Source organism: Conger conger, chromosome 8 (assembly GCF_963514075.1).
Source record: "Conger conger chromosome 8, fConCon1.1, whole genome shotgun sequence".
Lineage (NCBI taxonomy): Eukaryota > Metazoa > Chordata > Actinopteri > Anguilliformes > Congridae > Conger > Conger conger.
This window is the reverse complement of record NC_083767.1, coordinates 54,662,964-54,687,244: the sequence shown is the minus strand read 5'-3', so window position 1 is coordinate 54,687,244 and position 24,281 is coordinate 54,662,964. Positions and strand designations below refer to the sequence as shown.

The 24,281-nt window shown below is 53.3% G+C and overlaps 1 protein-coding gene across 1 annotated transcript in view; it reads left to right on the top strand.

The window, feature by feature from the left end:
* Positions 1-24,281, top strand: part of LOC133135762 (ELKS/Rab6-interacting/CAST family member 1-like) — a 236,321-nt gene that overhangs the window by 117,043 nt on the left and 94,997 nt on the right. Inside the window, 2 exon segments of the mRNA XM_061253024.1 lie at positions 5,906-6,037; positions 19,956-20,116. Of these exon segments, the coding sequence (XP_061109008.1) occupies positions 5,906-6,037; positions 19,956-20,116 (293 nt within the window).

Genomic DNA, 24,281 nt, shown 5'->3' with positions numbered 1-24,281 from the left:
TTTTTGACGGGTCACTTGCCCAACACCGCTTTGAAGGCAGAAAGCAATGAGGCCTCCGTCAATATGCCTGAGCAGAACTCCAAGCTACACAGTGCTCGGTCTGGCCAGTAACCTGTGGTGATGGTGTGGGTGGAGCTAAAGGTGCCTGTTGGCCAATGAGGATTAAGTCGGAGCCGTAGGCGACCTATGGCGTGCAGCTCTAGGCACTGCCACGAAGGTGTAGGTGAAGGCTCCTTCCCGGAATTTGCAACGGGGCGGCCATTTTGCCGTGTGGCCGCGTGTGATTCCTGAGCCTTGCGCTCTGACTTTGGCCATCTGATATCTATTTCTCACATTCTGCTCCCCCCCTCCTCCTGCCTCTCTCCTCTCCCTGCTCTCTCTTGCCCGTGGGGTGTTTTGAGACCGGCTGAATCGCGCGGTGTTCATTGTTCAGGTCGGAGCTGCGGAGCAGATCCCCTTTGATGATAATACTGCGCTAACAGAATCAAGCCCCCCGCCCTCTTCCCTCCTCCTCCCGAAACCTTCCCTAGTCAGCACGGGGGAGGCGTTTATCTGCTTTGATGTGATCCCCCCCCCCCCCCCCCCTTCAAATCCACCTGGAAGATGGACGCGGCTGAAGAGCGCGAGGTAGAGGGAAGAGTTATGATTTCATCCCTCAAAGGACGTTGGAGGTAAAGTGGTATTGACAAGAGTGTCTTTATGACGGGGCCCGGTGCAATAACGGGGAAAAGTCTCTGAGGTCATTAACACTGTATTAATCTTGAAGATGAATCCATTATAAGGACTTCAGCAGAGTGGCGTGTGCTCTGGATGGGGGGGGGGAAATACTGCCAGGTCAGGTGATTCATTTCAGAGGGACCATCAGCGCTAATGGCCATGCGCTGTAACAACATCTAGCAGTGCGAAGCGCCTTGACAGTGCGGTCTTCTGCATTCTGGTACGGAGAGACGCCCAGCTAACACAAGATGTCCTCGCAGTGTTGTGGCGATATTATAACACTGAGAAGACGTTCCAGCGGCGTTGCGGGGACGTTGTGTTTCAGCTGGGTGGCCGGGGCGGTGTGTAATGAGGGTCAGGTCGGAGTAAAGCAAACACCGCTCGCCGTGTTCATTTGCAGTTACCCAATGCCTCCGGGTCCAACACTCCGCTCTCGGGCGCGCTCTCGAAGACATAGCAACGGGCTTGACTTGAAATGAAAACTTTTTCGCCGTCGTGTGTGTGTTTAACGTCCACCCCCCCCCCCCCCCCCCCCCTCAGCCCGCATTTTTGACAGAGGAAATGGATTGGCTAACGCGGGCGCGTTTGGCGCGGCGAAAACGCTGCCTTTCAGCTGCCTTTCAGCTGCCTTTCAGCCCACGTCCTCCTCGGGGGGGGGAACAGAAACATGGCCGATCTGTCCCCAAGCGCCGCCCGTTCACCGCCCTTTATTCAGCCTGTAAAGGCGCGCCACGCTTTCACGGGGTTTGTTTGTTGTCTGAGACCAGTATTGATTTCCTTTCATTTCATTCCGTTTCGTGTCTTCTCGAAAGAGGCTTTGAGGGCGACTGGCCGGCGTCGGTTTCATTCCCCTCCCGTCAGAGGACGGGAATCCGAGGCGGGGCCGAGGCGTCTCATGCGGCAGATGAGAGGGGCGGGAATGGGAACCAGATCAGGGGATTCCGGATCACAGGGAGCGGGAATCGCATCCGCATGCTCCCACCGGATGTCCGCTCCCGACCCTCGCCCCGCGGCGAGCCGGCTTGCGTTCGCTCGCCTGCGTTTGATGCGCGTCCCAGCTGGCGCGTCGCGCTCCCGCTGTTTGGGTTTCCGTTTTTTTTGTTTCTCGTAAATAGTTTTCCCTTTGTTTTCCTGCCATAAGGAACGCAGGCGTGGAAACTTCTGAGGGACATCTGTGCGGTCGGGGAGTGGAGAAGAGCGCTGGCCTCACATGCCACTGGGTTTAGAGACTTTACTGTCTGGCCGTACGTTTGTTTTGTGTTTAACCTTTATGCATACGGGAGAGGGTGACTGAGCTCACGTGCACGGAGGCCGAGGAGAACACGCAAACCACGCAGAAACCCTGGACCTTGCTTCTGTGGAGATGCTCGTTTGCACATCCCTGCGCAGTGAAGACCGTGGGTATGTAGCCGGTAGAGAAGGTTGAGGAGGTAGAGGAGGTAGAGGAGGTAGAGGAGGTAGAGGAGGTAGAGGAGGTAGAGGGGGGAGAGGAGGTAGAGGGGGGAGAGGAGGTTGAGGAGGTTGAGGAAGTTGAGGAGGTTGAGGAGGTTGAGGAGGTTGAGGAGGTTGAGGAGGTAGAGGAGGTAGAGGAGGGAGAGAAGGTTGAGGAGGTTGAGGAGGTAGAGGAGGTAGAGGAGGGAGAGAAGGTTGAGGAGGTAGAGGAGGTAGAGGAGGTAGAGAAGGTTGAGGAGGTTGAGGAGGTTGAGGAGGGAGAGAAGGTTGAGGAGGTAGAGGAGGTAGAGGAGGTAGAGGAGGTAGAGGAGGTAGAGGAGGTAGAGGAGGTTGAGGAGGTTGAGGAGGGAGAGGAGGTAAAAGGGGTTCTCCCTTCATTCTGTAGGGTGTGCTCACATCTTTCCAGAATTGGGCGTTTATTTTGGGTTGCGGTTGAAGGTTATCCACTGCTCCACTGTGTCTCTATGGAAACCGGGTCTACATTGCCCTGAAGAGTCACCACCTCAGCGGAGACTGGTGGGAGGGGGGGCGGAAGCTCTGACAGGATCTGTCTGTTTTGGATATCAGTTAATTAATCAAACAGTTGAATAGCCTGTCAATCACAACCTGTTGGTTACTGTGAATTTGTTTGCAATTTCGTCATAAAGCGCAAAAGTAAAATAAAAAGACGTGTTTTCCAGTGGGAATTAAAAGCGCTGAAAATCAGTGTCGGTTGAGAGGGGGAAAGTGAATAATTGGCAGATTGTGGGAATACGGGCCTTTCCCCTCTTCATGTCACTGGCCACACGCCCATGGCAGTAACTGCTGTGAGCTCATCTGTACAGATGAGTGTTCAGCATGTTCACTCCACAGGATTATGTGTGCCACCTGCACTCCCAGCGCGAGGCACACGGCTCTGTTTGTGTAGACTGCAGTAATGCTAATGGGAACACTGCTAGGACCTCCTTTATCTTCTGTACCAGACACGCCCTTAATTAGCACACACACGTGCACATACACACAGTATGCACACACACACACACACACACACACACACAGCCTGCATATACATGCACATACACACAGTATGCACACACACACACACACACACAGCCTGCATATACATGCACATACACACAGTATGCACACACACACACATGCACACACACAAGCACACGGCCTGCATATACACATGCACAGAAACACACACACAGCCTGCATATACATGCACATACACACAGCCTGCATACACGCACACACATAAAGCCTGCATACACGCAAGCCCTCGCACACACACACACACGCGCGCACATACACACAGCCTGCATACACGCACATACACACAGCCTGCATACACACACACACACACACAAACACACACACACAGCCTCCATATCCCCACACACACATAAACACACACACAGCCTGCATACACACACACACACATAAACACACACACAGCCTGCATACACACGCACACACACACACACACAGCATGTATATATACACACACACACACACACACACACACAGCCTGTATATACACACACACACACACACATATGTATACTCCACATGCCTACCCTTACCCACTCCCCCCTCACCTCAAAAAGAAAGTGATTGATTTGTGGGATGTAGATGTCGGTGTGTTTATGGGGTATGGTAATGCATGTTCTGCTCCCTGGACACACAAAAAGGCCAAACAAAAGCAATGGGGGATCCACAGCGAGAGGACTTCCAGTGCATGTGAGCTGTGGGAGATTTTTACAGGCACTCACATACCCATCTCTTAATTGAGCCCCAGAGCTTGAAGTGGTCAGTGCCCCTCCGCCCCCCCACCCCAGCAGCCCTGCCTCTCCACTTCACTGAGCAACTGGCTTTGATTAGGACCCCCCCCCCTCGCCCCCCTCATCGAGGTGTCCCTTTCTATCGCCCGCGTGGTTTTGGCGCACAAGGCATCGTCGTAATGAGCTATCGGCCAAACAGAGAGGATTACTGTCGCTTTAAATCAAGCCAAAGTGATTGTGGTCTGCGTAGAGAAAGCGCAGCTACGAGGAGGCGACGGATGAATCAGAGGGAGAGAGGGAGGGAAAAACGCAGTAACAAAATTGAGCTTTTTATTTTTTATTTTTTTCACCGCAAGCCATACTGTCCGCTTCACCCTTCACCTCTGCCTGCCCCAAACTTCCCGTAATCAGTGGCAGAAATATGCTGCTTTATTCGGGACAGATGCGATTGGTTTCTCTGTGCTCCTCGCAGACGTTCCTGAAATGGGGAAAAAGTGGGAATCCGGTGGCGTGGCGTTCCTGAGGAAGACGAGCAGAGGCTGAAGGGTGTTTCATGTGGTCCGATTTGTCCCTCGGTGCTGGATTTGGCGAGATGGTTAATGGTTGAAGCAAGCTTCAGTCTGACTTGTTGCTCTGTTGTGGCTACCCAGAGCAACGCCTGCTGTCGAGAGTGTCAGGCTTTTGTAAAGGGCGAGAACATGAATGTGTGTGCGTGTGCGTGTGCGTGTGCGTGTGCGTGTGAGGGAGATGGCCAGGCCGCAGTGCTTGGTGGTGTCTAAAGGCATGCCTGCTGTTAGACGTTTGAAAGGTTTTAAAGGGTAATTGTACCAAAGATCAAACTTTTTTTTTTTTTGCTGCACTCTGGCCCCGCCCGAATCGTGAGGTCACCGTCCCCCGAAAAGATCGATGTCAATCAAGATATCCAGTTGTAAAAATGTTGGCGCCCACATATTCCTTTGTTTAATTTAACAGGGTGTTGCTGTAAATGCTGTAAACGTGTGCTCAGTCAACCTACCCTGTATAAATGAAGGTTAAATAAAAAATAAAAATGAAAATGAAAATGCCCCTCTTTGGGCCCGACAGGGGAGCTTAGGGGCGAGCGTGTTTCTGTGGCAACGGTGCCCAGTGCTGCAGAACCGTCAGCTCGTTTGATTCTAAACACCTATCGGTTTTCCGAAAAATAATGATTTATTCATGTTTACGGTTTGTGTTTTGTTTTTCCGTTTTTTTTTTTCGTTTTTTTTTTCCTCTCTGCAAATGTTTCTGCCCCCGGCAACCTCTCACCGTGGGCCGCGTGCTCGTTTACCGCGGTAATGAGGAGATGAAAATTAAAACGAAAGCTGAGCTTGCACCGCGGGGCATGTAGAAACGCAACGATCCGCCGTGGGAGAGGATCCGGCTCCGTTCCGTTGTCACTCGGGGTTCTGGAAAGTGCCGCGTGATCTGGTTCTGGAGTGACTTGAGCGTCAAGCCAGACCGTGGGAGTGCAGCGGCTGATTCACGGGTGTGGAACTGGCGGTTTGGCTGTGTGTGTAGGCGGTTATGGTAGGGCTGTATCTGATGCCCCCCCCCTCCTGCACCGCTGTTGCCCGGCTGTGGATGACATTCAGCGGTAGTCTGGATGAGTGTTAAGTTCTGAACACGGTGTCTAAACGCAGCATGTGTTCTGAATAAACGACTAAACGCCGCCAACATTCCGGGCTGCGGGCTCATTCGCTTTTCGTTTGATGTTTTCAGCCTGTTCGTCATGTCGTTCCCCGACGCTGTCGTCCGTTTCCATGTTCGAGGTCGACGGTTTTAACGGAACGTGAAATGAAAGCTGATTTCTGGGGGCTTTCAGGCACCCGTCCTCCCAACGAACCAACGTTGTTGGAACGTTTCATTCAGTCACCGCATTTCCGCAACGTCGCCAGAGTGTTCCGTGTTGCCCGCGCTCACGCCTCCCGCCTCCATGCTTCTCCCCTTCCCAGGATTCCCTGCGGCAGAAGGACGACCGCATCGAGGAGCTGGAGGAGGCGCTGCGGGAGAGCGTGCAGATCACGGCCGAGCGGGAGATGGTCCTGGCCCAGGAGGAGGCCGCCCGCACGCACGCCGAGAAACAGGTGAGCGCCTCGCCCCGGGCCCCGGGCCCCGGGCCCCGCCCGCCACGTCCGTCTGTCGCCCTGTCCGTCCTCCCCTCCTCCCCCTCCGCCGACGTGCTCCTTCACCTCCGACATCAGGCCCCCTCCCCCCTCCAGGCCCCCTCCAGGCCCCCTCCAGGCCCCCTCGCTGGAGAATAGGACCGCTCTGCTCACTCTGCAGAGAGGAACACGGGCAGGACCGACTGCAAAGTCCTTTCGAACGCAAACATCTCACTCAGAACCGCATTTACACCGCCCGGTCACCCAACTGTACTTACTGAGCTCGACGTGAGGAACTGATTAAGCCGTGACTCATTGGTTCTGTTTCTGCTTTCTGTGCAGCCGAAATTACGTTCATGATTGCTTGTAGAAAACTGTAACTGTAATGACAAATGGTAAAAGAACACAATGGGGAGCCTATTTGAGGGCCCCTTTGTGTTCAGACATTCGGCCCTTTGAGGAGCCCTCACGGAGCCCCGAATGAAGGTTTGTTTTTGCCGCTCGGAGGGACCCGCGACGCGGCCCTCCTCCCCCCGCCGTAACCACGGAGGCTCAGAATACACACGGCGGGCGGGACGGTTCGCTTCAAACTTCTCCAGCCCCGAAAAAAATGGCAGCTGACAGGTTTTTACTGAAATACACGGGACGGTTTACATCTGCGGGCTGCTCGGGTTTGGGCCGGGCTCACGGGCCTAATTGAGACCGAAGTCGGAGGGCTGTTCGCACGCGGTGACGCTCGGAAAAAAGGCACGCCCGTCACGCCGGCCCGGGGGCCCCGCCAGCGCGCATCGCCATGCCAACTCGGAGCTCTGGAGCTCGTTCGCCTGGCGTGAGCTCGCCCCGCGTTTGTGTCTCCAGTCAGTCTTCATTACGCAAGATAAATAGATACCGGCCCATAAAACAACTGGGTTTTTCCATTTTATTTCTAAAATGCGAATTTGAGAAATCGCCGCTGTTTTTTAAAAAGGGGGGGGAAAAAAGCCCCCGGTGTGCTGTGCGGTGCAATTCCGCGAAGACTTGTGTGTCGGTAATGCATCACCAGGGATTATTAACATAGCACAGCTGCATCTGCGAGAGCCAGGAGTTCAGATAGCATCAAAATCCAAATAATTCCCTCAAATTAAATCTTTTTTTTCATAGGAGCTGATGAAATAAATAAAGATGAAGTTCAGAAGTTTCCGGACCGTTCACTTTGGACGCGTCTGTTCTCACGCCGGCCAGGCCCTTGGAAGCCCTTGTTCCTGTGCGTCTAAATCCAAATAAAACTCCTTTAATAGTTGACTTGAGTGATTAGTTTGTACGCGTCGAGGGCCTGGTGTTTGTTGGACTTCGGTCGTGCTTCTCCAGAACCTCTGCACCGGTCTGGCCACGTGTACACAAACGGGTCGCCGTCTGGGCCTGTCTGTCTGTCTGGGACCCGGACTCATTTTGGGCTGGAGTGACCTCCTTTGGGGTCCTCCGAGGCATCATTATTTGGAGGGCCTGTTCAAGCCGACGGTGCCACTAAGCCTTGAGGTGGACGTTTGGGCTCAGAGGAAACGGACTCGTCCTGGACCAAGGTCATTTTTTAACACGGCCCTGTTCCCTCTTAATGAGGTGGACCTGTAGGAACCCCAGCCAGGTCTCGGCTTAAATCAGCCCGGCAGGAAATGGCCGTAATAATGAGTGACACTGAGTGACATCGCAAAATATGGTGGGCCGATCCCAGAAGAAGAGGCCAGGCAGCCAAACCTGTTGAAAGTGGACGAAGAGCACATGAACAGCTTTTCTTTCAAGCATTTCTCCTCCCCCCCCCTAATACTGGCAAAACATGCCCTCTTTGTATCTACGACAAAGGCACCAGGCAACCGCTTTTAACCAGGAACTTCTTGAGGTCCTAGAACAAGCGATGGTGGAATTTCAGTTGATGAAAAGAGCCGGTCGGGTTTGTTGTAGCGGTATGGGTGCGTCGTGGACGCCGTGCCCGGCGGATAGCGCTGCGCTCCGGGCGTGTCGCTCCTGACGAGGGCCCGCTAGCACGAGGGCCCGCTAGCACGAGGGCCGCGGCGCGCGCTAATCATTCCCACACTGCAGCTGCCATCGCCACTCCACCGCCCGCTTTCATCCGCTCATCTGCTTGCAATTTGCCCTAATTGCCCCCCTTTTTTGTTCCCCCCCTTCCCTCTCCCCCCCCCCCTCATCAACGGCATTGTGTGTCGTAGTCCCACCCCCCCCACCCCCACACACACACACAATCACACACAATCCAGACTAATTTCCATCTCTGTGCAAATGGCCGTGTGTCAGTGCGTAGCCGCGTAACGGCGTGAGGCAGCGGGCCCTCAGCCCCACCGGCCCCTGAGCCCCACCGGCCCCGGGGCCCGCCGTGCGCCTGGAGCTTAAGCACACACAGCGCCGCGCTGGCCCGCGCTCTGCGCGTCTGATGTGGTCTGTCGAGTCTGGACACGCGGTCCACTGCGCCCATCTGTGTGTCCCTCTGTTGCCCCCTCTCTCCCCCGCCCGTGTGCGCACGAACACTCACACGCACGCACGCACACGCACACACAGACACACATTCATACTCACATACATACGCGCACACACACATACACACATTCATACTCGCACACTCATTCATACGCGCACGCACACACACGCACACACACACACATTCATACTCACATACATACGCGCGCACACACACACACACACGCACACACATACACACACACACACACACACACACACACACATTCATACTCACATACATACGCACACACACACATTCATACTCTCATACATATGCACACACTCATTCATGCTCACATACATACGCACACATTCATAGTCACATACATACGCATACACACACATTCATACACATTCATACTCGCACACACACACACACACGCACACACACACCTACACACTCACTCATACTCACACACGCACAGACACACACACACACAGACACGCACACACACACACACACACACACACACACACACACACTCATACTCACACACGCACAGACACACAGACACACACACACACACATGCACACTCACTCATACTCACACGCGCACACACACACACACACACACACACACACGCACACACACACACACATTCATACTCACATACATACGCACACACACACATTCATACTCTCATACATATGCACACACACACATTCATGCTCACATACATATGCACACATTCATAGTCACATACATACGCATACACACACATTCATACACATTCATACTCGCACACACACACACACACACACCTACACACTCACTCATACTCACACACACACAGACACACACACACGCACACGCACACACACACACGCACACACCCTCCCAGGGTTGAGAGCCGACGCCAACAGCGCCTCCCTCTGTCAGTGCGGTGCCAGCGGTATTCTCCCCTCACCACACCTGCCCAGACCAATACTCTCAGGCCTCTCTGCGGTCTCTCCCTTTGTTCCACTCGAGGTCCTGGCCACGGCTCGACCGTCAAAAACTTTCAAAGCAGAGGTCCTGTTAGAAGCCAGCAGAACAAACGCTTTTGTTCTGGTCGGGGTGCATTGGCGGCGTTCTCCTAGAGGATTATCCCATGAATACCGCATTGTGTGCCCCTGTAGCGAGCCGGCGCATTAAAAGGCGAACCAGATATTTCCATTTCCACTTTGCGTACGGTAAGGTAAGGAGAGCCGGGCTGTGACTCCACGCATCCAGACACGAGGATAGCGTGAAGCGAATTTTGGGCGGTTCGCGCAGATATGACCCAGACGCTCACCCGGGTCCAGTCAAAACGTTTGTCCAAGACCGCATGAAAACACACGTCCAGCCCCAGACATGATTCACTCGCGAAATGACATGTTTTATAACATTCCCCCAGGCACCGAACCAAAGAAAGCCTCCCCTGGGTTTGACGGACAGGAGGGGGGCCCCGTGTCCCGTCCGGTCTCGTCCCGTCCTGAACCTTCCACAACCTTTTTTCCGCACTCTCCTCACGCCATACTCTTCGTAGTCCTCCTCCTCCTCCTCCTCTGTTGTCATGACGTCTCCGGGGCAACCCGCCCCCACGTTCGTTTCCAACCCCACCCGGCCTTGCCCCTGGTCTCTCTGCTTCCAGTTTTTTCGTTTGCCTGCTTTATTCGAGGAATTGCTTCAGTCTTCTCTTTCTTTCTGCTTTCGTCTGTTTTTTGTTTTTTTTTCTTTGTCTGTTTTGATTTTGGATTTTATATAATTTTTCTCTTCTCTATTTCTTCTCTGTCACCTCTCCGCTACTCACTGCCTGTCTGAAGCACTTACATGAACCACTGCATGACTCCAACCACGCGGGCTTTAAGTGGTTCAAGGTATGAAATGATTAATCCTCGTCATTGGTTTTGTGATGATTATTTTTGATTGAGCCTGATTTCCCGAGCCAGAATACATTATTTTCCGTGGGTTTTCATCATCGTTTTTTTTTCCCCGTCGTCTTCCATTCCTGGGGGGTGTGCATGTCATTGCATCATACTTACCATGGCTTTTCATTTTATTTCTTTTTTGTGTTTCCATTCTTTAAAATAAAATAAAAAATAATTCCGACTGATTTTCATGTCGGGAAGACGTGCGGAGCCTGAAGGATGCCGAGCCGTTCTCAGGGGGGCCGGCTGGCTCATTGTTCTGCTGCCGAATGAGTCCTGGTGGAGGCTCCTCCGGTGGGGAACGCTAACCTTAAAGGTGTCCTGACTGCCTGATCCAGGCAGCTTCTCACCTGGGCCCACCTCCCATCGGGCTTCACCCCCCGAAACTTTGAAAACTCTTCCGTCTGTGAGTACGCTGCCGGGAGACGTGCCCTGAATGGCAGATTTTCAGCAGCTAGGCTCATTCGCAGCCCTTCTTGCCCTCCCAACTATGGTGAAAAAGCTAGGTTTTGAAACAGCTGGTAGGTGGTTGACCAGTTGAGACCAGCTCCATACTCAACATGGGTTGACCAGCTCAAGCTAGGTTTTGAAACAGCTGGTAGGCGGTTGACCAGTTGAGACCAGCTCCATACTCAACGTGGGTTGACCAGCTAAAGCTAGGTTTTGAAACAGCTGGTCGGTGGTTGACCGGTTGAGACCAGCTCCATACTCAACATGGGTTGACCAGCTCAAGCTAGGTTTTGGAACAGCTGGTAGGCGGTTGACCAGTTGAGACCAGCTCCATACTCAACATGGGTTGACCAGCTCAAGCTAGGTTTTGAAACAGCTGGTCGGTGGTTGACCAGTTGAGACCAGCTCCATACTCAACATGGGTTGACCAGATCAAGCTAGGTTTTGAAACAGCTGGTAGGCGGTTGACCAGTTGAGACCAGCTCCATACTCAACATGGGTTGACCAGCTCAAGCTAGGTTTTGAAACAGCTGGTCGGTGGTTGACCAGTTGAGACCAGCTCCATACTCAACATGGGTTGACCAGCTCAAGCTAGGTTTTGAAACAGCTGGTAGGTGGTTGACCAGTTGAGACCAGCTCCATACTCAACATGGATTGACCAGCTCATGCTAGGTTTTGAAACAGTTAGCTGGTATTTCAAGCTGGTCATAGCTGGATGTTACAGCAGAGTGAGACGGAGCAAACAAGCGAGCAGGGAAATTGAGGAATGAATCTGGTGACAGGAACGGGAGTCGAGAGCGTGTGTTGCTGTTTCTTTCCGCCGAGCTGGTGACAGTGCAGGTTCCAGAATATTCTGCTCCCGCGCTGATGGATATATGTTTCCTAGCCTTTGTATCAGAGGCTTTCCTGTCACCACTGAAATTCGTTTTTCACAGTCCTAAGAGATTAACTTGCGAATATTAGTTTAGCTGCATCCCATCACTTAAACCCCCCTTGTTTTTTTGGGGGGTTTTTTAAAGCAGTGGAGTTGAATCTCCAAAACATATGACACACAGCCCTCACGGCCATTGTAGTGTTGGAGGCCTGTAGGCCCAAAAGGTGCTCCCACCGTGGAAACTAGTGAGGCGGAAATAACAGCTCTTATTGCTGCTGCTCTTTCTCCAGAGTGTGTATTTGAGACCTCATCAATAACTGTCTGGATTGAATAGTAAAACAGAGGCATAAAAGATGTTAATGCGCTCCAAAGTAAATGATATCGCTGAAGGCTCCGGCACCCAAAACGCAAAGCAAACCGGAGCACGCCTTGTTGAGATTGGCTCCGAAACGTTCCCGTTCTCGCAGAAGTTTCGAAGGAGGCGGCTATGTTTTGGCAGTTGCGCTTCCCACCTCAGAAAACGGAAAGAAGCAGAAAGCAGAAAACGGCGTGTGTGCCGTTGCGTTAAACCGGGGGTCCGTCAGGCCTCTGTGTGAACAAGCGGGGGTCCGGGGGGGAACCTCTCGAGTTCTCCTGAGGAGGCGATTAAAACTCGGAGACGGTCGGGAGAGAAGGAGGTATGAGCCGGGCCTCCCCGTGACCCAGAGTCCGCTCCTCATCGCGTTTTTAGCACTGGAAGGGGCTCCGCAGCTCCCAGAATGCTCCGCTGCGTTCCCGCCGTGTGTTTATGCCATTTAGCCGCCGCTACGGATGCGCCGCGCACCGCTTTCCCGCTCCAGTGTTTTATCTGGAGAGCGAAAGGGCTCGTCTTTTTGTTCTAGTTTCACCCCAAACATCCTTTGGGCAAACATTCTCCTTGCGGTAGTTATGTTTGGTTCTCGTCCCCGTTCATTCCATCTGGAACATCCTTTCTTTAAACTGCCATTTCGGACAATTATTATTATTTTATTTCTTTGTGTGTGTTTTTTGGTGGTCGTTGTGGGTCTTTTTACGATATGAGTGTGCTTACCATTTCCTATCTCTCTTTCTGTTCCTGCTTAAACAGCACAAGGAGGCAAGTGTCTGCAGCACAGATTAAACTTTTTTTTTTCCTCCTCTCCTTGTTTGCGTTGCGTCTTTTCTCCCTGTTTCTCATACAGCCTCTCTGCTCTGCCATCCAGCTCTCTGCTTCTCCTCCCTGGTTTAGGGGTCGGGTTTTTCCACACAGAGCAAGCGATCAAAGGGCAGGGCAACAGGGCAGGGCAACTGACCGTCAGGCCCCCTCGTCTCATGGAGCATCATCAGACGGTCGTCCACTTAAGTGCCTGATACTTTTTTTTTTTTTCGTCCATTGTGTGTAACCATTTTCTGATACCGGTCAGCTAATTTGATGCCGTGAACAGTATCTGAGCTTTTTTTTTTTCTTACCTGAATGTGGACCTCAACTCACATCACAACTTCAAAATGGTCTGCTGTTGTAAAACATAGAGCTGCTCTTCAGGACTCCGTTAGGAGCATTTATATTAAAGGGTGATTTTTGCACTGATTACGGGAGCCGGTTTTGGGGGGACTTTTCCACCTGAACCGTGCGCGTTCTCCGGGTAAGCACCTCCAGGCTGAAGAAGTGACTCGTGGGAGCGCGTTCCTGAAGGGGGCGAGGTGCGTACCCCCGGGGTACTGCACGCTCACGTACGCTTAACATCGTCCCAGGGTCTGTGCTTGCGCCGGTGATGTCACACGCCATCTGTTTCTCGACAGACTCTCAGGCCCGGGATGAATCAGCGGTTGGCCTGCCACCCCAGACAGACGTTTTAACAGACTCAGCCCCGTCTTAATGAGCGATTCCCGACTTTGTAAAGCCTCCGTACCGGGTCCCCGGTCCTCTTCCAGTCAGCCTGCAGGAACCTGAGGCCGTTTACAGGAAGACCACACGGCGTCACCCCCCCCCACCCCCACCCCCGCCCGCACCCACCACCCACCGCCGATGCTCAAATGAGCTCCGTTCAGGCCGGCTTTAGTCATCCCGGATCAGTGTGCTGGTGATGTGATCTCCCCCCTTGGGCTCAGGCGGTCACACCAGCTCCCTGCAGTCCCTGCATACGGAGCTGATTAGTGTCCCGCAGAGCTCTCTGCCCCACACCTACCACCCACTGCTTACTGTACTCTCCACTGACCTCTCTACCCCACACCACCCACTGCTGACTGTACTCTCCACTGACCTCTCTACCCCACACCATCCACTGCTTACGGTATTCTCCACTGAGCTCTCTACCCCACACCATCCACTGCTTACTGTACTCTCCACTGACCTCTCTACCCCACACCTACCACCCACTGCTGACTGTACTCTCCACTGACCTCTCTACCCCACACCATCCACTGCTTACGGTATTCTCCACTGAGCTCTCTACCCCACACCATCCACTGCTTACTGTACTCTCCACTGACCTCTCTACCCCACACCATCCACTGCTTACGGTATTCTCCACTGAGCTCTCTACCCCACACCATCCACTGCTTACTGTACTCTCCACTGAGCTCTCTACCCCACACCATCCACTGCATACTGTACTCTCCACTGACCTCTCTACCCCACACCATCCACTGCTTACTGTATTCTCCACAGTGCTCTCTACCCCACACCATCCACTGCTTACGGTATTCTCCACTGACCTCTCTACCCCACACCTACACTGCTTACTGTACTCTCCACTGACCTCTCTACCCCACACCATCCACTGCTTACTGTACTCTCCACAGTGCTCTCTACCCCACACCATCCACTGCTTACTGTATTCTCCACAGTGCTCTCTACCCCACACCATCCACTGCTTACTGTACTCTCCACTGACCTCTCTACCCCACACCTACACTGTTTACTGTACTCTCCACTGACCTCTCTACCCCACACCATCCACTGCTTACTGTACTCTCCACAGTGCTCTCTACCCCACACCATCCACTGCTTACTGTATTCTCCACTGACCTCTCTACCCCACACCATCCACTGCTTACTGTACTCTCCACTGACCTCTCTACCCCACAACTACAGTGCTTACTGTATTCTCCACAGAGCTCTCTACCCCACACCATCCACTGCTTACTGTACTCTCCACAGTGCTCTCTACCCCACACCATCCACTGCTGACTGTACTCTCCAGTGCTCTCTACCCCACACCATCCACTGCTGACTGTACTCTCCAGTGCTCTCTACCCCACACCATCCACTGCTGACTGTACTCTCCAGTGCTCTCTACCCCACACCATCCACTGCTGACTGTACTGTACTCGACACAATCCTCTACACCACGGGGCTTAGATAGATATTCTACACCACATCCCATCACCACATGCCCCCGGTGCTCTGATACTGCAGAGGTAATATACACCACAGTGCTCACGTAGATCCTCTGCACCACAGTGCTGAGGTAGATCCTCTGCACCACAGTGCTCACGTAGATCCTCTGCACCACAGTGCTCACGTAGATCCTCTGCACCACAGTGCTGAGGTAGATCCTCTGCACCACAGTGCTGAGGTAGATCCGCTGCACCCCAGTGCTGAGGTAGATCCGCTACACCACAGCGCTATAGAACCTCTATACCTCAGAGCTCTGATACTGCAGAGCTTATATACACCACGGTAGTAAGCCGTTTGTCTTGCAGGTCTTTTAGGTGTGGTGAATGTGACTGCTCTAAGAGCCGTTGGACTTGAGCTTTATGTAAAATAGAGAGTTAAAGGGAGGCTTACTGCTGTTAAATTGCCCATACTGTGCTTTAGGTGTTGGAAAGGAATGTTTTCCCACTGTGAGCAAAGGACTGCAGGATTTGTGTTCTAGAGTTGCAATTCGATTCAGAGCCCCGTGTCTGTGTGTGTCCGCGTGAGCTTGTGTGTGTGTGTGTATTTGAGTGTTTCCGTGTGTCTGTGCATGCGTCACGTCTGTCTGAATCTCTCAGAGAGAACACGAGTAAGTGTTTGTGTCTGTGTGAGTGTCTGTGAGAGCGAAAGAGAGAGAAGTGTGTGTGTGTGTGTGTGTGTGTGTGTGTGTGTGTGTGTGTGTGTGTATGAATGTGTGTGTGTGTGTGTGTGTGTGTGGATAATGAATGTGACGGGGGGACAGTGAGTGATAAGGCTCAGAGCAGGTGAAGAAGCGGCCGTCCCGCCCAGGCTAACGGGGCGGGCGGGGGACGGGGGACACAGAGAGCCGCTCCGCCTGGGGTTTGGTGCCCCTCCGCCGGCCATGCGTCACGCGCCCCAGCCCCCCCCTCTGCACCGAGCCCCGGGGGCTAATGATATCGAGCTGATCCTCTTAATAACCGTGGGCTCCACGCGGGGATTATGTAGTATCTCGGGGAACTCGCACCCGCACTCACGCTCTCGCCAGCTCTCCGCCAGGCCCGCGCCGGTAAGTGGGGTTCGCATGCCTGTTTAGTGCTCTTCTAATCCCGTACTTAAATATAACGCGCCGGAGAAGTGCTGAGGGGAGAGGCAGAGGGAGAGGGAGAGGGAGGGGGGGGGGAGGTTTGGCTGGCGTCAATGTCAGCAGCAAGGTCGTCCCTGCCCTGCCGAGGGAGTCCAGCCCGTTTGGCGTTACTGAGGCAGGGCGCGGGTGACGGGCCTGTGCTTCTCACTGTGGGAGGGTTTCGCATGGGGCTCATTGGGGGAGGGACTTGGGGGTTGAAGGTCATAGGGGAAGGTTCTGTCATGATGTAGAGCGGTCCTCTGTGTGTGTGTGTGTGTGTGTGTGTGTGTGTGTGTGTGTGTGTGTGTGTGTGGGGTGTAGAGCGGTTCTCAGTGTGTCAGTGTGTTTCCTATGCTGTGGTGTAGAGCGGTCCTCAGTGTGTGTGTGTGTGTGTGTGTGTGGTGTAGTGTAGAACGGTCCTCAGTGTGTTCCCTGTGGTGTAGAGCGGTCCTCAGTGTGTGACTGGGTGAGTGAGTGTGTGTGTGTCTGTGTGTGTGTTTAGTGTAGTGTAGTGTAGTATAGAGTAGAGCGGTCCTCAGTGTGTCAGTGTGTTCCCTGTGGTGTAGAGCGGTCCTCAGTGTGTGAGTGAGTGTGTGTTTTGTGTAGTATAGAGCGGTCCTCAGTGTGTTCCCTGTGCTGTGGTGTAGAGCGGTCCTCAGTGTGTGTGTGTGTGTGTTCAGTGTAGTGTAGTGTAGAGCGGTCCTCAGTGTGTGTGAGTGTGTGTGTGAGTGTGTGTTCAGTGTAGTGTAGTGTAGAGTAGAGCGGTCCTCAGTGTTTCCTGTGCTGTGGTGTAGAGCGGTCCTCAGTGTGTGTGTGTGTGTGTGAGTGTGTGTTCAGTGTAGTGTAGTGTAGAGTAGAGCGGTCCTCAGTGTTTCCTGTGCTGTGGTGTAGAGCGGCTCTGAGTCCAGCTCTCAGCTTCACGGCAGTGCGACAGCAGGGTACTGCAGGGAGGCGTTTGTCATCCAGAAGGCAAGGGTGTTCCAAGGGCTTCTCTGCATAATGCGGTCCCACGGGGGAGCTCTGTGTCCCGGGCTGTCACTTCCGCTCCGTTTCTGTTTTTAGCACCGGCTCCCGCGCCCCCCGTTTCGGCACCGCCCCTCCCCCAGCACGCTATAGCGTCACCAGCGCTGCCCGCTTGTCACCCGTCCTCCTGGGTCCTCCTGGGTCCTCCTGGGTCCTCCTGGGTCCTCCTGGGTCCTGCGTGGGTCCTGTGTGGGGTCTGTCGCCCTGTCCCCTGGGGCTCGTGTTCGTGAACCCCGGTACCTCCTCGATAGCGTAGCCTCCCCATTGGCTCTTCATGGTGGGGAACCCAGCAGGACGTGAACCTCCAGCTGTTCGGCGCTGAAACACAGCCCTCCAAAAAAAAAAAAACACCAACATCCATCATCCCCTGGACCTTCTGAGGCCAGAAGTTCCCTTTCTCTTTCTCTCCGCCTTTCAATCGGGTGTGGGCAGTCCTACCTGAGGGTCAGTTCTTTCTTAATGAGGAAGGAAGGATGGTCTACATTAAGCTCCGGTGGATGCTCTTGGCTCTTCAGATTTGTGTAGTTTTGCTCAGGACAGAAAGTGAAATTGCAAAGCCGTGCCAAGGCTGAGTGAAGGACTGTGTGACTGCGCGTCCGCTTGAGATCATTTGAAACGGCGGAAAGAAATTCAAAAAGACATCTCAAGGCCACTCTTCGCGAGTGGGTGTTGTTCCAGCCTATTGGCTTCGCGGAGAGAGCAAGAGGAATTAAACTTGGCGAACGGATTGAGGAGAGAGGCAGGAAAACAGATAGCCATAAATTTGCCGTGTCGTGTTTCGCTGTGTACAACATACCGCTGAAAAATTGGAAGGAGCGCAGTACATTAGGCCGGTGAATTATGAGCGCAGGTTGGCGCGGCGGTGAGCGCATTCCCAGATGCTGCAGGGGGGTGTAACCAGCAGAGGGCGCCGTCGAGCGCTTTCGCTCAAAACCTCCGCGCTGAATGTCAGGTGCGTCCGGGTCACGTGACCGGCTCCGCCGGGCAACCCCGCGCCGTGAAAAGATCCCCTGTCCGTGCGCTCCGACCACAAGCGACATGAGAACGATGGCAGCTTTTTAGCGGTTCAGCCAAAAACACATCGGTCAGGGGGAGGAGAAGAGGGGAGGGGGGAGGGGGGAGGGGGGGGGGGGGAGCAGGAAACGTGATTAGAGCCGAAATGGGTGTTATTTCACCGAGAACGGCTGGAGCGGTATGCGCGCGAAAGGCGATCCGGGCCGCTGGAAGGCTGCCCTCGCATCGAGATGCCTGAGGTGTCGGGCTGAGCCCCGCTCAGAAGGGCCAGGTTTATGAGGATGACATACGAGCCACGGGAGAGGGGGGGGGGGGCTGGCTACGGGACCGGAGCCTCGGGGCCGGACCTCTTCCTGCAAGCTGAGAGCGTCCGAACTGCGCCGGGGTGTAAACCGCAGCGCTTTCGCCCCCCCCCCCCCCCCCCGAAGGAAGCGCATACTTGCGCGCCCGTTAACCCCTTCCGCCGAGCATAATCCTGCCCTTTATTTCTGATTTACTTATTTTACTGTGTCCCGATTCCGCTACGCTGATTGCAATCAGTGTGTGGGGGACGTCAAGGAAGGTTACGCAAATTGTGCGAGACAGCGTCGTTTCTCGCCGTTTGACTTTGCTCAGAAACGGGCTGAAGCTGAAGTCGAGGCTGACGTTCTGCTTTTTTAAGCGGACGTTTGGGTTTTACCGTACGATATACGTTCCGTATACAGTTCGCAAGATCCCACATAAAACTGCGAGGCCTCCGTACTGAAGGCTTCGTGTGATACCGTGTACGGTTTCATGTGATTGACGCACCGTATGGCTTCCTGTCATTGATACTGTGTGAGGTTTCATGTCATTAATGCTGTGTAAGGATATGTCTGATTGATACTGTGTAAGGCAACGCGTGATTAATATTATGTAAGAATATGTATTTGATACTGTGTAAGGATGCATGTGACTGGTGCTGTGTGAGGATGTGTGTGTTACTGTCTAAACTCTGGATTATTTGCAGGCCTCTCCTCCTTGACCTCCGCTGTTCCCAGGTTCTGCGGCGTTTGTGGCTATACAGTTCAGACCTCTCTGTGAAGCTGTATCTAAGCGTGTCTCTAATCCCTGGATCTCTCCCTCTCTCTCCCTGTCTGTTTGTGTTTGCGTGTGTGTGTGTGTGGACATGTGTGCGTGTTCGTGCGGACGTGTGTGCGTGCGTGCGTCTGGCACACGATACCCCATGTCTCACTCTGTTAATGTCTGTTAATGGCTCTGTTCATGCCTGTCGTCCTTTTCTGCTCTCTCTCTCTGTTCCTCTCTCTCCCTCTCTCTCTTCTTCTCTGTCTCCCTCTCTCTTCTCTCCCTCCCTTTCTCTTCTTCTCTCCCTCTCTCACTCCACATGGTGTGGATGACGTGTTCCTCGTCCGTATCTCCCGGCTTTGTCCGAGTGTCCGTCTCTCTCTCTCTCTCTCTCTCTCTCTCGCTCTCTCTCTTTCTCTCTCTCTCTCTTTCTCGCTCGCCCTCTGTCCGTGTCCGTCCGTGTCCGTGTCTTTCGCTCCGCCCGTGTCTCCGTCTCCGTCTCCGTGTCCGTCCGTGCGTGCGGCGGTGTGTGTGTGTGTGTGTGTGTGTGTGTGTGTGTGTGTGTGTGTGTTTGTGTGCTCGCGTGCCTGCTGGCAGATGGAGGAGCTGCTGGCGGCCATGGAGAAGGTGAAGCAGGAGCTGGAGTCCATGAAGGCCAAGCTGTCGTCCACCCAGCAGTCGCTGGCGGAGAAGGAGGCGCACCTGACCACGCTGCGGGCCGAGCGACGCAAGCACCTGGAGGAGGTGCTGGAGATGAAGTAAGAGCCCCGCCCGTCCGCCCCCCGACGCCCTGAGCCCGGAACGTTCCGCCTTCACGGACAGCTCGCGCCGCAGCGAGAAGGTGTTAGCGTTAGCCTTAGCATTAGCGTTTCCGTTAGCATTAGCGTTAGCCTTAGCGTTAGCGTTAGCGTTTCCGTTAGCATTAGCGTTAGCGTTAGCGTTAGCGCTGCAGCAGTGCTACCGGGCTTCCTCGCTCTGCCGGTTGCCCATTGTGAGAAATTGACTCAGCTGTTGAAGGTCAAGAGGGTTATTCTCTTCCTGCCAATGAAGCCGGTGGGTAGTACAGTGCTTCCTGTCAGAGTCCGGGCGTTAATAGTGTCGTTACTCGTATGCTCGTTCACATTGGCCGTTCTGTTTTTCTCGTGAATGGTCTTGGCCTGGGTTTTTTTATGCGCTTGGAAAATAAGTGCAAAAACCCCGTAAGGTTTTGAGTTTTCCCCGCACGATTGGTTTGTCGTATATCATTTGATGATGATGTCACTTAGCAGCTGTACTTGTTCAGGGTGACTGGCAGCATGGTAATTACAAAGTTAATATCTAACAAGATCTCGATCGGGGTGGAAAATAGATTGCATCGAGATTCAGAACATGTGCCGTTTGTTAAAGAAGATATGCAAATATGCAAGGAAATTTAATTGAATTTTACAGTTCGGATCAAAAACAAGCTGCCGAACGGTATCTGCGTGGGGAGGAGAATCGCCTCCTGAAAGATTTGATTAAATTTACGGCATTCAGTGCAGCGTGTCATGAAGGGTAACGACAGAACGCGGGTCACGTAGAGGTCAGTGGGGTTTTTCTCCCTCTAATGCGTAACATGGTTATAGCACCACTGCCAGTGGCATGGACCTCACCGCACATCCTGTTCTTTAAGGTTCTAGAAGGGAATATTTTCAACAAGGAGAGACATTCAGATTCAGATACCCCGTAAGTGTGCCTATTAATGGACGGTAAGTGGGGCCACTTCAGCTGTTTGAGAGATACGGGGCGGTCCCGGGGCCCGCTTTAGCCGGGCCCGCTCCCCCACGTCGTGTCCACTCTCCAAAACCACCGGACCTTCTGGACCGGCTCCAGGAGAGGCACGGGCTCAGACACACACAAACACATACGCGCTCGGGCGGACTGCTTTTAATTCTGAGTGTAGCATGTGCCTTTCTCTTTGGTTTTGGTGTAACCGCTAGTTTCTTGTTTCTGCCGTTTTTGGTGCCTCCACTCCAGCATTTGGGCACGACTGCTCTCTTGAGCAGGTCGTGGTCATGTGACTGACGGGCGGAACCCTGCCACTGAAAAGCCTGTTAGCTACACCTTGCTGCAAAAGCCCCAGAGAGCCACTGTGACCTGATTCAGCAGGGATCAAGAGAGAGAGACGTGAGCACACACACACATACACACACACACAGTAAAGACGCACACATGGACAGTATAGACACACACTCGTGCACACACACACAAGGACAGTATAGACACACATACACGGACAGTACACGTACACACACACACACACACACACACACACATACACACAGCTCAGCAATGTGACAGATGGAAATGGGCCTCCACACCTAGTGCTTGATTGATGTATGGCCACCTGGCAAGAGGACGTGTCATTAGAGCATTGCAGTGACTTCTATGGTTCCAAGATGGCCGCTGTAAGTTCCTGCTGGAAACACTGAATTCCATTACCTTCTTATTGAACGCCAGTCTGTTTGAATATGATTCCAGAAAAAAAAAAAAAGGTATTCCCTATAAAGACGTCACGTGTATTATTTATTATGTGAAGTTGAAATACGGATATGAAAACTGGAGGGCATCCTGATCTGCTCTTTATTAGTATTTAATATTAGCTCACAAGGTTTATCCAAGACCTATAAAACATAAATGAAAATATTAGAAAATCACCCACACACCCACCGGGCCAGTTCATGTTGCAGAGAGGGCGTTAGTGGTTCACCTCAGCCACGGGTGTTGGCGGGTCCTTTTCAAGTGAGACGTTTCATCATTTCAGTGTGTATCCCATTAGGGGTGGGTGAAGCCCGAAAACAGATGCAAAAACAAGAATCTATTTCTGTTTGGAGCATTTAACGGGGACGGAGAAGAAGCTTGTTTAGCTACCGTTATCACTCAAGGACTTCTCTGTTTTCAGGGACGGGCGGTTCTGATTGGACGCCAGCCCTTCCCCGCGACACGATCTTTCCACTCGATCAGTTGTTCCTCCGCTGTTTTCCGCCAGAGATTGCTTTAGAGAGAGATAACGGCGGTGCTGTCCGTGAGCAGGACGGGGGTCTTAATCTCGCTGTAATCTGGCTGAAGGTAACGTCTTAAAAAGTCCAAACCCTTCCCTTAATACGAAAGAGAAAAAAAACAGTGTCGAGCACAGAACTGGGTCCAAACGCGGTCGTTAAAAAACCCCTGAGGTCTGAAACGCATGAACAGGGTCCAGTGTGCTGGTCCGCCAGCCTCTCAAAACCACAGGGTTTAAAAATAAAATGTCCAAAAAAATATGACCATGAATGTTTTTCAAATTGGCTTTTCGGGGGGGTGGGGGGGGGGGTGGGGGGTGGTAGTTTTGGGAAGGGGGTTGTGGGGGCATTGGGGTGCTTGTAAGCCTCTGTTTCGGTGGGTCGCGAGGGGGCGAAACGCGGTCACGGGGCGGGGAGGCCGGCCCGCTGGAGGCAGTGTGTCGCCTGGAGTGGAGCGCGTTACCGGAACGCTCATTAAACCCAAAACAAACCCGCTGGACAGAGGGCCGCGTTGGGCTTCGGGACCGGATATCTAACCGCACGGATTATAAATGATTGCTGCCGTCTTGAACTCTTCGACGAGCCCTGTACCCGCATGACCTCTCGGTACAGTACACTGTAGTACAATACGCGCATATGTTGCTATGTGATCCCCTGTGAAAGACATCGACCGCTTTGCTTTGTTGCAGTTTTAATATGCTCCAGGGCCGCGACAATAGCGTTATTGTAATGCAAGCTACATATTGACTTTCTCTGGGCCAGGTTTACAGTGTCAGTGCAGCGCTGTATCATATTTATTTTGCACATGAATATAATGCTACATTCATAAGCTGATATGAAAGGGGGAGGGGGGGGAGGGGGGGGGGTGCAGGGGTAGACAGTCGTAAGCTGGGCGTCTCTTCTTTATGGTGATATTTGGGCAGGCGGGGGTTAATGGAAAGCGTACCCTGTCTAAACGGTTTAACTAATGTTATAATCCACTACGTGTTGACGGCGCAAGCAGTAAAATTCAGGGTTGTCATTTCGGGCAGGATGAAAAGAGATTACTTGGGGAGGGGGAGCCTGCTACTTCTGTCCCAGTGTACCCCGAATATGGGAGGGGCTAAGTGCACAGAATCTGGCATTGGTAACTCCCCCTCCCCCCCCCTCCAAATTCCTCTTCTATTGTCCCAGTGAAACATGGACATTTTCCACAGAGGTACTGCGGGCTAAATGAGGCCATTTCCGCACCGGCTGGAGTAGCGGAGTAACCTCTCGGGCGCTCTTCCCCCGTGCTCCCGCCGAAACCCGCTGCTTCTCCTCCGGGTCGCCTGCACATACCCCCCCCTCCACCACCACCCCGCATCAACCACCCAGCCGTGGCCCTCCCCCCAACGACGGCGAATTCCGGGTCGAAATGCGAACTCAATTAAAACGTCGAGGGGAGAAAAATAAGGAGCCAATTTCTCATTGTGCAACGTGCGCCTTTCATCGCTCGTCTGCGCGGGGACCATTACGGACATTTTATGGGGGGGAAAAACACAAAACAAACACGGCGTGTTGATAGAGGCCCGGCTGGTAATGAGGCGTGGCCTGGCCGTGTCGCCCAATGGGAGCGCTGTCGCCGCGGGCGCTGCAGCTGTTCGTGGGGACCGAGGCCCGCGTCTCTCTTTCGGGCCAGGAGGCGCGGCCCGTCCCTCCGAAGGCTGTAAATCAGCGCGAGAACACCCTTTAACCGATGGTTGTTTCGTTTAACTGCTCTCCCCTGTTCGGGCTAATTGATTGATTTTAGTGAGGACGTTCGCACCCGAGCTTTGGCTGTGTAGCCTTTTCCACCGCATAGCAAACCCGGCTTCAGGACCCTTGAAAGGTGGAGGTGTGGAGGCCTCAATACAGTGTGTGTTTATTTGTGCGCGCACGCAGGTGT